This window comes from Eumetopias jubatus, unplaced genomic scaffold, assembly GCF_037043125.1.
Source record: "Eumetopias jubatus isolate StellerSeaLion01/CBP00866 unplaced genomic scaffold, mEumJub1_p1.0 scaffold_9, whole genome shotgun sequence".
In the NCBI taxonomy this organism is placed as follows: domain Eukaryota; kingdom Metazoa; phylum Chordata; class Mammalia; order Carnivora; family Otariidae; genus Eumetopias; species Eumetopias jubatus.
In genome coordinates, this window is record NW_028274815.1 from 39546872 (window position 1) to 39564821 (window position 17950).

General features: G+C 38.8%; 1 protein-coding gene across 3 annotated transcripts in view; it reads right to left on the bottom strand.

Annotated features, from left to right (window-relative positions):
* Nucleotides 1–17950, bottom strand: part of KDM3A (lysine demethylase 3A) — a 57989-nt gene that overhangs the window by 36237 nt on the left and 3802 nt on the right. For all 3 annotated transcript variants that reach the window (XM_028122356.2, XM_028122355.2, XM_028122354.2), the window contains exons 3-9: nucleotides 14021–14176; nucleotides 12777–12887; nucleotides 9617–9719; nucleotides 8721–8845; nucleotides 8389–8461; nucleotides 8188–8276; nucleotides 1578–1741 (exon numbers count right to left, since the gene is read on the bottom strand). In XM_028122356.2, the coding sequence (XP_027978157.1) occupies nucleotides 1578–1741; nucleotides 8188–8276; nucleotides 8389–8461; nucleotides 8721–8845; nucleotides 9617–9719; nucleotides 12777–12887; nucleotides 14021–14176 (821 nt within the window). The remainder of the gene's footprint in view (nucleotides 1–1577; nucleotides 1742–8187; nucleotides 8277–8388; nucleotides 8462–8720; nucleotides 8846–9616; nucleotides 9720–12776; nucleotides 12888–14020; nucleotides 14177–17950) is intronic.

Genomic DNA, 17950 nt, shown 5'->3' on the forward strand with positions numbered 1-17950 from the left:
ATGGAACCAAAACCAACAAGCAGCACGAAACCTGGTCTAGTTACATGGAACAATATGGAACCAGCCCTGACACTGGGTAATTCCATTCTTGTTTGGTTAGTGATCAGGACCCAAAGCAACTGAAGAGCCAACTGATTACTTGCTTGTTCACAGAATGATCTGGTATTCCTCCCATCCTCTACCCTAAAACACGGTATCCTTAAAGAACTTTTGTTTCTCTGAAATTCATCCTAAAGTTATTTCTCCAGCAAAACACAAAGTCCTTTTTTCCTATTAAACTTTTCTTTCCATGTCTCTAATAAGGGATTTCATCCTTGAAAAGAAAAAAACAACTTTTTTTAAGTAAGCTCTGCCCAACTTGGGGCTTGAACTAACAATCCTGAGATCAAGAATCACATGCCCCACCGACTGATCCAGCCAGGGCGCCCCAAGAATTTCTTCATTTAAATACTCACATTTGACTTGGGTAACGCTGTACTTCTTACTATTCCCTCTTTCTACTCTGAAAACTGCTCCTCCTTCTAACTGCTCTTTGACCATATTCCAAGCTCATCTCGGACAGCCTACTTTCTTCCCAATGAACCAATGTTCTCAGCCACTCTCCCCTCTTATTGCAGCGCTCTTCCAAACCGATTTTTTTTTAAAGATTTTATTTATTTATTTGAGAAAGAGAGAAAGGGAGAGGGGGCATGAGCAGGGGGAAGGGCAGAAGGAGAAGCAGACTCCCCATTGAGCAGGGAGCCCAATGTGGGGCTCGATCCCAGGGCTCCAGGATCATGACCTGAGCCAAAGGCAGATGCTTAACCGACTGAGCCACCCAGGTGCCCCAAGCCCACCTTTCTATACCACTGTCTCTCTGACCTGTATCTTAAGCTTTTATCAATTGCCTGCACAAGCCACCACCCCTTCTAAGAGAGAGTCTTCCCTTAAAAGTCTTGTCTCGGTAACCTTGTAGCCACTTTAAATCTCTGGTTACACTTCACATTTCTTACTCATTTTCTTCACTTACAAATTAGCAACCTATTCCTCCTACGGCTACTGCACCCTCATTTCCATGACTTATTTTCTCTGCAGCCAAGTTTCTCACCTATATTTGAGATCTGGGCTGATAAGAACCACCATCACCATGTTTCCGGGTTCTCCACACTCCCATTGACCTCAGTCTTCTACATACAACCAACATGCTCCCTTTTCCTTAATGCAGATATTTATTCTACAACTGTCTATAGTATTTCAATGGATTCTGCTCACTTTATCAAGTCAAGAAAGTTGCTCTTTTCTCACATCTCCTTCATTTTTTTTAAATGTTTTCCACATTGTTCTGTATGCCTATCACCCTTTTTACCTCTGAAGACACGTGACCAATTTGAAAACTCGAATGAAAAGCCTCCCTGGACAACCTGAGATGAATGGCTGGTCATTACACCAAACATAGCTATACTAACACTCTCTCTATGAAACACCAAATGCAGGTTAATTCTTGCCACCTGAGCAAAGGTAAGCTCACGTACGATGAACCATGGCTAAAATAATTTTTCCTCCTATTACAAATGAACACCTTTAACAGCTTTACTTACCCTTGAGGAATTTTTGCTCCAAGATTAGGTGGAGAGTTGGCAGCCTGGGGAGTGCTCTGCTGCCTTGGGTCCTTACTAGGTGGAGTTGCTGCAGTACAGCCAAGCAGTATCTCCTTAAAAACTGTTGTGGGAACAGACTGTACAGGACACATACTGGGAGAGGCCTAAAAGATACCAAACCAACAGATATTAAAAGGAAAGTTCCTAGTTGGGGAATTATGAAGTCCTAGCAAGATTCAAATTTATTTGCTTGGTTTAGTACTAAATAAGCACAATACCATTTCCAAATAAAGAGAACAGGACAGTAAAACAAGTGATAAATCACAAAATTAAGGACTTCTATCCAAAGGCTATTAAATAAATCATGCCAGCTTTTCACAAAATTTGAGTCTTCCTATAAAAGATCACCAGTTGATCTTTTACAGACCTCTGAATCACTATGTGAGGAAAATGCAGCCATGTGGCAATTACTTTAATAATGCAAGGCACAAAAATGGGTTTTCAACGATGGTCTTCAGATGGTAGCAGCTTCACACACATTCAGTTTAGCATTACCTGAGTGCCTACCACACACTTACTGCATTGGCTGGCAGGAGACCAGACCACCTAGGACTCCTGTAGGCAGTGGTGCCTACTGGGTACCAAGAGAAGCCTTTATAATCCAATAAAGGTTGAGAACATGGTTCTTGCTCTTATATGGCTCTTCAAGTCACGAAGGCCACCCCAAGCTACAAAAAATATCAAGTCATGACAAGCCTATGGGACAGAGTTGGGACACCTCTCTTTTCAGGCAGTTTTATCTTCACAAAAATATAAATAATGGACCCCACTCCTTCCCAATTAACACTTTCCACAAAAGTAAACTTCCCACCAGGGAAAAAGAAGGAAAGATTAAACTCAACTCCACATGGGCAGTGTCTAGCTAAATAAGGGGCAATCATTCCCCCTTTTCACCAGCCTCTTTGTACGCACTTAAACTTCAAGTCCTGTGCCCTTCCCAGCTGCAACTCTTTCATTCCACAATGACCTTTACACACAATGACCTTTACATTTATCTTACTACCAAATCTACACTTGAAGAATCTTCAAAGTTTCTTCATCTTCTAGGAATTAGTTTCTAAAATCCGAGGTAGAACTTGACCTTAAAACTTAGCAAGTTTTTAAAACTTCACAATTCTAAGTGTATTTACATGTAGTCCATTCATGAATCTTTTTCTCAAACATTTAACTCTGGCAGCCTTGAAAAGAGTGCCTAATGTACACTAAATAGAAATATCTGAAAAATAAGAATTTACTTAATCACTATCAAAGTTTTGGCATACCTTCGAACTATTTTAAAATACAAAACTATCAGATTGTGTATTATTTTAGTCAACTCAATTTTGGTTAAATATTAACCTAGTGTTCCCCAGAAAAAATTTTTTGAGGGGGAGACTTTGGTTATTCTAAGAATATCCTTGGGATGGTCAACTTCAGCTTTCTGGCACTCAGTTTCTTAATCCTTAAGCTGAGGTAATTGGAGAAGTTTAGTCCTAAAGTCCTTTTTGACTCTGTTTTAGAATTCTGGTAATCACCTATAAAACAATTACCCTCCCAAAGTTGAATTGCTAAGTCATTTCAAAATGCTTACTCGAGGCTCACTTTCACCAAGCATCATCCTTCCTTGTTCCGAATTGTTTAGAATTGATGCACTAATACATACAATACCTTTTCTTAAATTACTTTCCTGACAGTAACCTACTTAAGAAATTTTGATTGAATAAATTTTTATTCTGCATGAAAGCCACTGTGCTGTAGTCAAAAACCCCTTCATCTCATCTCCTATATCCAATCAATAAACCAGTAAGTCCTGCCTCTATTTCTAAAATATTTATGGAGGAACACCTGGGTGGCGCAGTCAGTTAAGCATCTGCCTTCAGCTCAGGTCATGATCCCAGGATCCTGGGATCAAGTCCGGCATCGGACTCCCTGCTCAGCGGGGAGCCTGCTGCTCCCCCTGCTTGTGCTCCCTCTCACTCTGACAAATAAATATTAAAAAAATAAAAAAATATTTATGGAATCTAGCCTTCTTTTCCTGCCACCACTACCACCAATTTCCCCTCTAGACTATCAGGTGTCTCTTAACTGGCCCGACTTCCATTTTTTGCCTAAATGTTCTGCCTCCCACTCAAATTTATTCTACCACAGAGCAATCTTTATAAAACATAAATCAGGGCACCTGAGTGGCTCAGTTGGTTAAGCGTCTGCCTTTAGCTCAGGTCATGATCCTAGGGTCCTGGTATCGAGTCCCTCATCAGGCTCCCTGCTCAGCGGAGAACCTGCTTCTCCATCTCCCTCTCCCTGCCACTCGCCCTGCTCGTGCTGTCAAATAAGTAAAGCTTAAAAAAAATATATATATATGTATATATATATATATCTATATACATATAGATTGACACACACATATATATATCAACCAACCAGATCATGGCACTTCACTGCCTACAAGAATTCTATGTGGTCTGGTCGCCAACCCTCTCCACTCATGTTATTCTACTTGTTCACAGAGCTTCCACTACATCGGCTTCCTTTCTGGTCTTCAGATGGTCTAAACTCTTTCTTGCCTGAACCTTTGTACTTGTTATTCCCTCTCTGGATAGTTTTCATGTGGCTGGCTAGTTCTATCCCTTCACTCTCCAAATCTGCTCTACTGGGGCGCCTGGGTGGCTCAGTTGTTAAGCGTCTGCTTTTGGCTCAGGTCATGATCCCAGGGTCCTGGGATCGAGCCCCGCATCAGGTTCCCTGCTCAGCCAGGAGCCTGCTTCTCCCTCTCCCACTCCCCCTGCTTGTGTTCCCGCTCTAGCTGTCTCTCTCTCTGTCAAATAAATAAATCTTTAAAAAAAAAAATTTGCTCTATTGTCACCTCCTCAGAATCTCTGATTACTCTTTCCAAAGCAGTGCCCCACAAGGCACCCCCTTACTCTTTATCATATTATTATGTTTATAACTGCCACCGCACTAGGATACTGTACTTATGCTTTATAAATTACTTTTTTATTGTCAGTCTCCTCACAATGAATTGCACACTCCTTTGGGCAGACCCTACTCTCGTGTCCACCGTTAAACCTTATAAAGGCACATAGCAGATGCTCAAATAAGACTGGTGGAATACATGAATGAATGAATGCTGTTAGCACTCAGTTATTTCAAAATAGCTATGTTAGTCCTATGAGTTACCCTCAAGAGCCAGGCAGTAATGTTCACCAATGTGTCTAGCATGTATTTCATATTCTAAATATTCGTTGGAAAGATGGATGGAAGGACAGAGGGAAGGAAGTAGGAATCTGCTGTTTTTACAATGGTGACTCACCACACCAAGGAAAAGATTTGGAGAGGAGTGGTAACACCAGCACAGTGGTTAAGAGCACTGGGCAGACCTTGGTTGAAATCTGGTCTCTGACGCTTCCTAGCACATTATTTAAGCTCTCTGAGTTCAGTTTCCTCAACTGTAAAATGAGACTAACGAAGCACACTTTTTATAGGGCTGTGCTCTGCCACAGTGCCTGGCACATAGATTAGTGGACTCAAAGCAGAGAAATACAAAAATTTTCTCAGTACAGTCACCATGTGTCACAAACAGCATAACTCAGGATGCTTTTCCTTTTAGGGATGAAATTATCACTCTAGAAATTTTTAAGGGTTAGCTCAAGAGGGATAGGGCTCCAATTCCAAAACCCATTTTCACGTGCACACCGCTGCCCTGGCCTCTGACTTGACAAGGGTCAAGGTTTCTTCTTACCTGAAGAGTTTTCCCTGAAGGTCTTCTATACCAGTCATGGCAATAGTTCCTCCCTGCCAGCAGACGGAGATAATATAATTGAGTGTATGATGGTATTCTAAAAAGGACACTGCTGGCTCACACTACTCAGCAGACTCTCTCAATTAACCAAGCAATGTCCTAACTCTGAGGAATAGTCTGCTAGGCAGAGAAGACCTTCAAGGAACCAGATGTTACTGGCAAACAGGTTGATTCTACGCAAAAGTATTCACCAAGGCAATCAGGAGTCTTGACTACCTAGTCCCAAACACCTGTCTTCCAAAGACCACCCTAAAAGTAAACTCCATGCCGGTCCAACATATCTGGGAAGTGCTAACAGTGAGATGTGTGCCAAGTATGTCACTGTACTCACCTTTCACTCCCATATTTAAATGAACTTTCTTTCCCCCCTCTTCCTTTAACCTGTCTAGCTCTCTGAATCTAGCCCCAGCCAGTATTTCCAAAATTTGCCTGATTACAAGAACCACCCAGGATAAAAAAAGAATATTTACTGATACAGAAAAACATTCACAACATACTAGAAAGGAATCAAGGAGACTATAAAACAGTTTGGTTTTTAGTCTGTTTTTTTTAAAGGCCTCCATGATTATACAGGAAAAAACTAGAAAAAAAGACAGGAGGAGGGCAGGGATTCCAAAACGTGAACAGCGAGAGTCTGTGAGAAGTAGGATTATAAGTGATGTTTCTTTTGTTTTTCTGGGTTAACTAAAAATTTTAAAATGAGAGTAACTTTTTTCAATGTGACAATCTTTTTTTGACAAATAAGTAAAATATAAAGGGGAATAACCTTCACAGTAACAATAATAAAAAGAATTTCTAAATATGCCAATACCCACCTCCAGCCAAATCGACCATCCCAATTTCCTTTAGAATGAGAATTTGACTAGTACAGAGTTTAAGAGCTCAAACACACATTTTTAAAACATCAAATTTAGTTTCTCATTTTAGATGCAGAAATTAAGCTCAAATAGGTTATGGGAACTTATCTCCTAGCCAAAGTTTAGGCTTTTTTCAAAAATAGCCTGTATGGTACCCAATAATCAGTTCAGTAGCACACAAAGCTACTGAGCTGGACAAAATGCTGACAGAGATCAAAAAGACATGCTCCCTGCCCTTGAAGAGTATGAGTCAGGCAGGGAGGATCGCTTATGTACGTATGTATCACCACAATTTACACGTGCCTCCTTGAAGGCTATACATTTACTTGCTCAATTATGTGTCCCATCACTGATAAACTTGTCACTGTGAGGAACTGGCACCTTCTTCCATGGGAGTTTCCCTGACCCCAGTCCTGCCCGTACCCCAGGATGATTCTTCAATGATCCATCAGGATGCCATTTCCTATTCTCTAACCCCCTCCTCAACACATCATGTGGTTCTCCTTTTCATCTCACCAACTATTTACACTGATGCATTCTCCATGACAGGCTACCCCTAATTAACGTCTCCAAACTGGCCTTTATTACCTTACCTCTACCCAAGATTGCCAACAATTTATCCAATGTTGAAACCTAACAAGTTGTTATTCTACTCTGTTTCTTTCTCAGCTTCTGATACTGTGGAGTACTTGAAGATACCCTCTGTGAGGTAACTCCAAGATACAAGAATCACTTGCTTGACGTCCTCACTTTACAGTCCCTACTACGTTACTTCTCCCTTGTAAACTTTAAGGTAAAAACGAAAGTAGTAATATTAATTTCCAATAATAACCGCTTCGTTCTTTCCTGAACAACCTGAGGTGAGGCCTACAGACTTGGAAGGAAGAGAGAGATATATCTTGCTTTACAAAGTTTTTGGTCAAGTGTCAAAGTTCCTGTTGCCTATACACAGGCTTAAGACTCAGGAAAGCCAATCATCTTAGCCAGTCAGATTCTTAGGTATTTGTGTAGCACAGTGCTTACTTTGGTTCTAGCTGATGTTGTAGTCCAGTCTGCCCTGATCCAGAGCCCTAGGTTCATTAACTGACTCTGCCCCACTCCCATACCATTTCTCCTTGCCTTACTCCCACAAACCCCAAAGTTCCTTCTAAAGTGCTGTCAACAATCTTAACACCAACTTGGTCAATTTTAAAATTGTAAACTCCAGCCTGGAGCAGAGCATCATAAAGGTGTTTTTGTCACGGTAACACAAATGCATCCGGATACCTAAGTTGTAAAAAAGTTATTTGTATTGTAATAGGTCCTAAAGATTCAACTCACCTAAAAAGAGAAACAGCCTTAAGTTTCTTGACCTAAATTCTAACCAATTCAGAATAGAATTAAATCCAGTACTTGAACTCACAGTGGCATTCATACCAAACTATACTGTCCTGGGCAGAAATTAGTAATGGTAAACCAACCACTTCCTTTAAAAAGCTAATATGTTTGTTTAACCAATCATAAATTATCAATCAAACCTATTACTGAGGAGGGGGAGTCCCATTTCAATACCTACTCAGATTTCTAAGGTTCTTCCCCTCCTCTCATGCCAGGCTTTCTTCCAGCTTGATACACATAACTCAGTTTACCCTCAAAAACACTCCTTATGGGTGAAATTGTCAAATCTCGAGAATTTTCAGCAAATATCAAAAAATAAAACATGTTTTACACACAAAAAAATAGTTAACCAGAAACTTATATTATCTCCATCTGCTTGAGTGTAGAAATTATGGCCAAGATCCGGAACTAGCAAAGAAGAGCAGACAAGACAGCACAGAATAGCACAGAAGAGAGCTTAATAACCACTAACAAGATGGCCATGCACCCTTAGAATTAAGGAAACTTTCACGTAAGTGACAAACGTAAGTCAGGTTACCTCAGAGCAAGATTTTGCTTGTTTGGAAACTAGGCTTCCATTATTCTCAGAAGACTTGCGTTTTACAGCTCCAATTCTTGTAGAATTACCTAAAATATTTAAAAATAGGTAGGTTGGCTTCCCTGTTTTTCTTAACATGAAAAGGAGAAAGAGGAAAGATAGGAAGGAGAACAAAGGCTTTAATCAAATAATATATCTTACCACACGTCACAAAGTTATCATGCACAACTTCAACATGAATCAGTGACGGATCGACAATTTTCAGTGCTGGAATCTTAAAAATAAATAAAACAAAGATAATGGAAAACTTAAAAATGCTCAGAAACATACCGGAAATTAGCTCTGTTAGCATACAAGAGAAGCTTCTTACAAATAATTTCTTTTAAAAACAATAGTTCTATTTATTTTTCTACTCTATTATTTTAATATAAAGATAATAAAGCTGTTTAGCTCCTAATAAGATACTATAATTCCTTTTTAGAATTATCTTCCTCTGTCAAGTTATCTTACATGCAATTAGCATCATCTTTTACCTCCTCACAGTTGACTTGCAGAGTTTTTGATGCTGGGTTTCCATTTACAATGGTTGCAGAAAACCACTGAGTAGATGGGTCCAAGCTATAAATTTTTACTTCTGAACCAACTAGGTTTTTGTCACCTGAAAATAAAAAAAAAAAAAAATCCTTAGAGCAATTTGCATTATTTCCCAACATACCATCATCCAGGATATTTTCTCAAGTCTTTTAAAAAAAAGCAGTAAGCAAAAAAAACAAAAACAAAAACAAAAGCAGTAAGCAGTAAACAAAAATAAACATTAAAAGATACTGCTATAAACATGAAAAGATGACATTTCAGCAAAGCCAGGAGAAAATTTAAGCTTTTTATTTTAAACTTTTAGGTAAATTAATAGGAAAATGGAATAAAAAGAAACAATGTATTTATTCCAGCATTTGTGTAAGACCAAGTAGTACCAAATAACTCACTGAGCCCTAACTCACTGTCCTGTGCAGTTTTAGCGGATCCAAATCCAGGAACCCCAACAGAACTGGTAAGTCTTCTAAAATACTTAGGACTGTGAAACTGACCAGGAAACTCAGTAATATATGGGAGGATCAGGATTACCAAATTCATGTTTCACCGATTTTTTAAGACTGAAATTTCAAACATATCAAATTCCATGTCAAAATACAGCTGAGCTTTTTTAATATTTACTTTACTAGTTTTCATATAAGCCCCGAGCTTTCCAAATTTCAGAGGCTTCAGAATATATAAAGTCCTTCAATCATCTAGCTGCATGAGGAAAGCAAAAGGAAATCTCTAAAAAAATTAGAAATCTCATCATGAGAGAATGAGTGAGGACTAAATGTACCTTCTTACAAGCTAATCATTGGTCAACTCATGAACTGTCACCAACAAATAAGCTACATACCTTGTAAAAGATGGCTTTCATCCAAATGTTTCACAATCAAAGCTTGAAATTCTTTACTGACATTCTGATTATCCATAAGGGAAAGTCGAAGATTGTTTACATCCTGAAAAATGGAAGAGCATTACATTTTAAGGTAACAAATAAGAGCTGTTTAAACTCCAGTGCACATTTCAACCAGCTTAATGTCAAAGTACCGTCATTAGCCATTTGATGGCACCAAACCACTGCAACTCCAATGAACTTAATAGATCAAATAGTAGGAATCCAAATAATCACAGATATAGGAGAGACTAAAGTGAAGTTACCCCAACCTAAGAGCATGACAAATACTAAGAGTGGCTCAAAGCATAATTTTAAAACATGACACAACTTTGACTATGGGAAATATAATAAGGAAACAAACAAGCTGGTCAACCCATAGGAATTCCCAGGGGCAAAACACACACACATAGAAGCACAGAGATATGTAGTGTCAATTCACTGAAACTGTTTTTAACAAATCACTTCACACAGACTGATTTAACCTAAATGAATTCCAAATGCATTCTTGTTTACAAATGGCAAAGGGGGGATGGGGACGGACACAATCTGAATGAACAGCCTAAGTTTTCAGCAAGCCAGTTTTGAAACACTCAATTCTTGGCAGCAGTTCCATTTTGGGCACTATTCCATAGTCTTTTGGCTTTGTATGCACACTAAGTTATGATAAACGTATACAGAAACTGTCAATAGGAATAACCTGCCAAACACAAACTTATAGCACAGAAGCCCTTCTAATATCAGTGCTTCACACTTTTCTGACACTGTGAAATGGATACATAGTAGCCAAAAATAGTTCATCCATCTCTCCCACTGGGAAGAATAACTAGTCTTTCAGAGAGGCCATGCTGGAAAAATGCATTTCTTAAGCCAAATAACATCAGACTTAACCCAGGGTCTTCAGAAGAGCTCAACATTAATTATCAGAATGGGCCATGTGTGGCGGCTTTTTTTTTCCTCATGCTGCTGCAATTTCAAAATAATGTAAATGTGTGCTCCAACTCCTACTAAAAGATAAGTAGCACATTAATGGGGAAAGCCACAAATGGCTCTTAAAACAAGGTAGAAAAATTCTACTCTGCCTAGGGGAGTTTGAATGCCAGACAGTTGACCAGGGTATTTTGCCTTTTTTCTTACCCACAGGTAGACAAGTCAAATTCAATCCAAAAAACAGACCTTAAGTTTCAAATCCAACTTCTACATATGCCAAATGATTTTCAGGTTCTCCGTGCATTATTTAGGGCAAGCATTCTACTGCAGTAATCACAGTCCTCAACATAGTTCCATACAGTAGAAGCCTAATATAATCATATCTATAAGAGAATGCCCCGAGCACTGAACTTTGGCCACTATTATCATCAGTAAAAGTCAAGAGCACACATCATAATCTCCCTCAATTAATATTAATATTCATACTGATAGCCACAGTACATCTCACTGAGAACAAATAAAAACTAACTGATCTAGATCTTGCTTTTCCAATCTCAAGAAAGAAAGTTCCTACTTTGTTTCTACAAGTTCTGCTTTGACTGAAAAGCTTGGACACACAAAAGATGTAAAGCCGAACTGTCCAGAAAACAATGCTGAGAAGTAAAAACTACTCTATCACTAAGTAAAGCAAGGTATCCAAAGCCCCTCCTGTATGTTCCTTGGCCCTTAAGAGCAAGTCATTCTTCCTTTTAAGGCAGGAAAAATATCAACATGCCTACTTGACATCACAAAGCTAACCTGCATCTGAAATTAAGCAAAAACCCTTTCTTTGTTCTACTTACTTAAACATTAAAAGAAGGTTCAGAATGTGGACTTTGTTTTCACTTACTTCCACGATTTGAAAATGAGACTTAGAGAGAAAGCCAGTGCTTTGGGTTTTCCAATACAGGCACATCAATGGCAATGACCATGGGCCCTGCCTTTTAACAAATAAGTGACTTTAATTTTTGTACAGTGCACAGAAACATGTCAGGTCACCAAATCCAAGTGGGTAAAGGAGATTAAGTTTCATAAATGACATCTAAAAGACGAATGTTATTATATGACCAACATTACTCCTAAGGGAGTAATCTAAAGATAATCTGTGTGTTCTTTCCCTCTCTCCAAACATTTTCATAAAGAAAATAATCACATACAAGCAAGACCCAAGAGCATAAATGTTATGAAGGGTGGAAGTTTTGCAAGCTAAGTGGAAAGAACATGCATGTGCTCTCAATTCTCATTATTCATGATAATTATGTTTCACTAAGTCACCACAAATGAATAGTGAACCACTGTTCCTAGTGGAAAGATAGGGTTAGGTTCCTATGAGCCTCTTGGTCAGTTTCATTAACCAACCTATATATATAATCATGTTTTAAGTGTGTTTCTGTGGAAGACAACATTATTTTATCCCGCTGCATTATTAATCTGGAAATCACAGCCAAGAGCACTGTAACTCACAGCTGAATGAAACTTATCTAACATATGTATTTCCTCCCTGAGACACATCATGGCCTTCTTGCACTAAGGAACACTAGATAGCACTTCAGCACTACATTTGGTATAGTGAAACCACCAACAAAAAAAAAAGCACAAAAATTCAGCACTAAAGAGACCTCAAAAAGCACATCAGTTTACAGTACGAGAGAGAAAACAAGAAGGCAGAATGTGTCACTTTATCTGACTTCAGCTGGGAAGACTTGTCAGGTAACTCGAATTTTTCACCACTCTGCCAACGTCTGTGAATGACCATGAAAGTGCCTAAGTACTGATTTGGGGGTTATAAATATATTCTAGCAAGCAGGCAACTTCCCACACATAGAATACATAAATAATGACTGCCATGTATGGATATATGTACATGTATATATATACAAATTTAAAATTATTTTCGTATCACCTAGTGTTTCCATACATAAACACATACCATCAACTGTACTACCTCTGTCCTTCCAACCCCAAATGGACAGCACCAACCCAATGGTTAACGTTGAAGGATGATGTCTAATAACTAACTTCTGATGAGATGGGTCCTTTTCTGTGTTAGGTTATCTACTAGAATTAGAGCAATCAAAATCAGTATTTTAGTTCTCATATTAAAAAATTTATATTTCTACCTTTAGAGTTTAATATTGTTTTTATCTTTTACCTGTATAGGCTTCAGAAGGTCTTTAGAAAGAAATGCTCTTTGTTGATCTCCTAGAAAGCGAACAGAAGTTATGGATCCCAAACCAGCTTTGTCCAACAGAGACTTATACACCTAGAACAAAACAAAATGTCTTGGCATCACAATTGCCATCAGCATAATTCTGAATAGGGGGACTAGCAATTTTCTACACAGGCAGAGAGATAAAACCATTAAGTTTTTTTACTTACTGCTGGTATCTCAATAACAACTATTTATGCAACCAAAAGACTGCACAATTTTCATCCAAAATCAATCACTTAAACCAGACACACATTTGGGAGTCATTAACATATAGGTCTGGGTTAAGAGATACATGGCCTCTCCAAAATTTATGTGAAAAATTGTGTGTATACATACATTTTTTTGGGGAGACAGGGCCATGTTTTTAGCAAAATCTTAATAGCTGGGGGTGGGGATACAAAGAGCAAAATACAACTTTAACCAAAACCCTATACCACTCAAAAACCCCCAGAAGCTCTTCTCACCCACAGTCAAAATCTTAACTTGGCTAGCACAGCATGCTAGACCCTTCACAATCTAGTCAGCCTTTCAGCCACCTTCTAGCTTTTCCAACTGTTTAAACCTGGCCCTTCCACTGTTAAGCCCTATGTCTCACAAAACCTGAATTGTCCTCTCCAGACATTGTGATCACTCTCATCTTCTAACTACACCAGATTTACGATGTGGAAATGGCATAATCATGTACTGACTGCCAGTACCTTCAGAGCCAAAGAATATTATGAGTCAGAGAGAACCTTAGAGATCATTAGGCCAAGACTGGCAACCACTACAGGAGCCAGGAAACAGCCAGATTTTAAGGTATACTCTCCATATTTTAAAAGCAAACAACGAATCCAGATTTTCTTAAAACTCTATAAAGGTCAAGTCAAATATACATATATATGTATGCCTACATAGATAGGCTGGTTCCTGACCTCTGACCTAGACACTGCCCACATTACCTCCATCCCCATTTTTCAAGTGAAGAAAATGAGGTGGGAGAAAGTCAAGGGCCCAGAGTAATAGGGTGCCTAGCAGGACTGACAGGAGATTCTGGGTGCTCTTCTGACTCCTCTACCTTGCCATGTATCTGCACTATTATTCTCCAAAGGCCAAATATTATTCTCCAAAGCCCATATACATTTCCCTTGTTTCACTCATAATGGATTAAATACCCCGTTCTCATAACCCCAAGCTGTACTCACTATGGCAGGCCACTGAACAACTCGTTCAGAAATTTCAGGAGACTTTCGTTCAGCCAAAACCAAGTTATGCTCTACTAAAAATGCTCTCCTTAGAAGGCTGTAGACTTCTATCCATCTTCTCTTCCTCCAAGATTCCCCATCAAACTCCACACACACCTAAACAGAAGTGAAAAAAAGCAGAATCAATTAACGAAAATAAACATGAAAAAAGCCAAAGTTGAATTATACCCTTAATTTTCTACTTGAATCTTTATCTAAATGTGCTGTCCCTCTTTCCCACTCTTACTTCCCTTCACAGTCCACAATAAACCAAACAAACAGGTTAATCTAACCATCAAGCTTTGGCTTCCACATCCTTTTGGGAAATAGCAGTCCAGGGTTTTGGAGGCCAATCTCTGCCCCAAAAGTAACTTCTAGGAAGCCCATACAGCAAAGAACCCCCATGTAGAAGGTTTTTATGTATGTCAGACATCAGAGTTTTGAATCAAAAGAAAGAAATTTGAAACCCTAAAAAAAAATACCTACTGGGCGTCATTGTGATTCTAAAATGACACTGTGGGCTTAAGATGACCCCCCCCCCACCATCAGCATAATCCACCACTTGTTTTGAATCCCTTTGGTATGCATAGGATTTAGCCTTAAAAGGCCTAGTAGACAGCACATCCTCAACATCCCTTTCAGTTGAATAAACTGGGAGTTTAGAGTCAAAGACTACTTTGCTAAATATAGAAACAAATAGTTGATAAACTGACCCTAAACTCCTTCAATATTTGGTGTAAAAATCACTATTTTTACTTGACTTAAAATACCTTTTTTTACTAAAGAGGCCTCTCAGTTTTGGCTTCAAAGAATCAGTTAATGAACACATCAACCCTGTTCATAATTTCATAGACAATCACATCTCCCTTTCCAAGCTTTAACTTAAAAAAAAAAGTTAACTTCCATTCATCTGTCAGAGCTCAAATTAAAAAATCCTTTCTTCAAAGAAGCCTTCCCTTAGCAATGAGCAACCCCCTCACAAAAAGAGTTCCCCTTGTTAATTGTACTCAAAGCCCTATACTTTTCCTTCCTAGCACTTACCCACACTTTGAATTATTTATTTGTGGCTAACTGATTCACATGAATTTTAATAGGTCGAAGTCTATATCTGTATTTACTTACCACTGTATTTCACTGGTATCCAGTCCCCAGTCAGTACTCAAATACTTGTTGAATGAATAAATTTCTCTCTGAATTGGCCTCTTACCTTCTGTTACTCTTAACCATTTAGCAGGTAGGACATTCCCAACTGGTATACCACTAGTCCCAATCCCAAACCTTCTCCAGTTTTATGGCTTTATAATATCAATCTTTAAAAATCAATGAAATTTAAAACCCATCCTACCCTCCTCCCGCTACAGTAAAATCTGCATCCCTAACTTTCAGGCAACTTCCCCTGAGAAGATGCATGTATGGCAGGCTTTTCATCTTGCAGTTATCACAGAATCCATACAGATGTGTCAGCACCTATTATGTGACAAGGCCCTGTCACTCTCCTTGGTCTAGGAATTCCATCCAACACTATATCCAATCAAATGGTCCTTCACAGGGCGCCTGGGTGGCTCAGTCGTTAAGCGTCTGCCTTCCCTCAGGTCATGATCCCCAGGTCCTGGGATCGAGTCCCACATCAGGCTCCCTGCTCAGCGGGAGACCTGCTTCTCCCTCTGCCACTCCCCCTGCTTGTGTTCCTGCTCTCGCTGTGTCTCTCTGTCAAATAAATAAATAAAATCTTAAAAAAAAAAAAAAAAAAAGGTCCTTCACAGAATTATTTAGAGACTGCTCATCTTCCTGCCTTCCCAGTCACAGAATACAGGTCCTATGATAGCTCCCTTAAACTGGGTAGTCTTTCTACCCCACATCACATCAACCTCAAACCCACACTAGATTTAGAGGAGTTTTCCCATCAGTGTGGTGTAAGAGGAATGAACATATACAAACTACAGCACCAGAGAAATCTGGGTTTGAATCCCAGCTATGCTGAAGCTTTTTTAGAATGATTTTACCGGCATAAAATAATATATGTAGCGTTACAAAGAAAACCCATTAGCCTGCAGGCCAGGTTAAGAACCCCTGCTTAAATCTAAACTCTTTGAAACTGGTTTTGCTAGCTCCAAAATGAAAATACTAACACCTACCCCTCACTGAATTGTTAGCTAAAATCTTAAGACAAGGTATGTAAAGTATCTGGCAAGGAGATTAGGCAGCTTTAAGACTTCCATGGTAATTCAAATCTTACTTTGTATCAGAGTATCAGTTCAACTAGGAATGGGGGAGAGAAGATCCTAAATATGATTATCCAATATCTATTCAGAAAAAAAAATAAAGGATTAAGATGTTCAGTAGCTTTCCAAAACTTATCACTATATCTATAAAGCTTATGATCAACCCTAAACCAAAATTTAGACACGGCCACTTCTTTATATCCCAATTTTTGACTGATTCAAAAATTAAGTTCAGCTCCTTAAAAATAACTTAATCACTTTGGAAATTAGGTTGCATTGGTCAAAAATTCACAGTAACTTTACTTTGAAAAAAGGTGACTTTTCAAAAAAATATAATGAAACCAACAAGTTGTAAACTCTCCTCACTCTTTCAAAAGTTTCCTATCATAACCACAAATGTCTCTCATTTGTGCCTTGAAGCTTGAGGTTCTCTATGTAAGGGACCCCACCCCCCGCAAGCCTCCTATGCAAAAATTTCTATAAAAAGACACACCAGGGACGTCTGAGTGGCTCAGTGGGTTAAGCATCTGACTCTTGCTTGCTTTCAACTCAGGTCATGATCTCAGGGTTGTGAGATCCAGCCCCGCATTGGGCTCACACGCTAGGCATGGAGCCTGCTTGTGATTCTCTTTCTCTCTGTCCTTCCCTCCCCCTCTGCCCCTTCCCCCCCCAGAAAGGGACACCAATAAAAATTCAAATTTAGGGGGAAATAAAGTGACCTGACCAATCTTCTGCAAGCTTAATGATGTAACTTTATTCCCTCATGTTCCTTTTGATGTTATTTATGCTGTCTGATTCCAAAGGCCAAAAAGAAGCTGATTAATTATGATTCACTACCTAGAATTTCCCAACTTGCTATTTTTTTAATAGAACATTTTGTAAATGTGTACCTTATTAGCCTATTAAATATCTAGACAAGATGAATATTCAAATTAATTATTTCAAGTTAATTTTTCCCCAACAAAAAATCTTTTTAATACATGATTATATCTAATCAAGCTAATCTCAAAACCTCCCGCTCTTAACATACATTAATCTCACCTCGGTATATGATTATGAAAACCATCAGAAAGGCCAAGTAAAATATTTCCAAGTTTAAAAGTAGGCACTTACAGAATGGCATAGTTGTTAGTCAAGTTTTTAATGACATATCTATTCTATGCTCAGCACTAATAATGCAGAATACCACTTATTCCACTCTCCACAAATTAAGAACTTTATGCTTCTGCTTATGTCTTCTTACACCTAAATAAAATACTTATCTAAAATCCCAGAGTTTAGCATTCAATTATGGGGGTAAACAGATTTTATTACACTGGTAGGAATTTCTCATTTTACATGGTTTGACAGGCAGCAGAATTCCAATTGCATGTAAGGGCGAAAAGGCTAGGAATTGGTCAAGGCACCCAACTGCCAAAAAGGGAATTTTAACAGCAGGAAATAGTACACAGAGATGGCAAGTACTACTCATCTGCTACTCAGGGATATCCCTAAGAACTAAGAAGCAGCAGAAGACTCAAGTATAAGTTAGGTTCGAAGAAAGGAAACTGGAAAAGACCCAGACAGACAAGTTGGGGAAGAAGGACATTCCCAGCATGCACAATGAAGCCACTTGTCTCACACTCAAGTAGAAAGAGTAGTATAAAAAGAGGTTCTTATAACCATACTA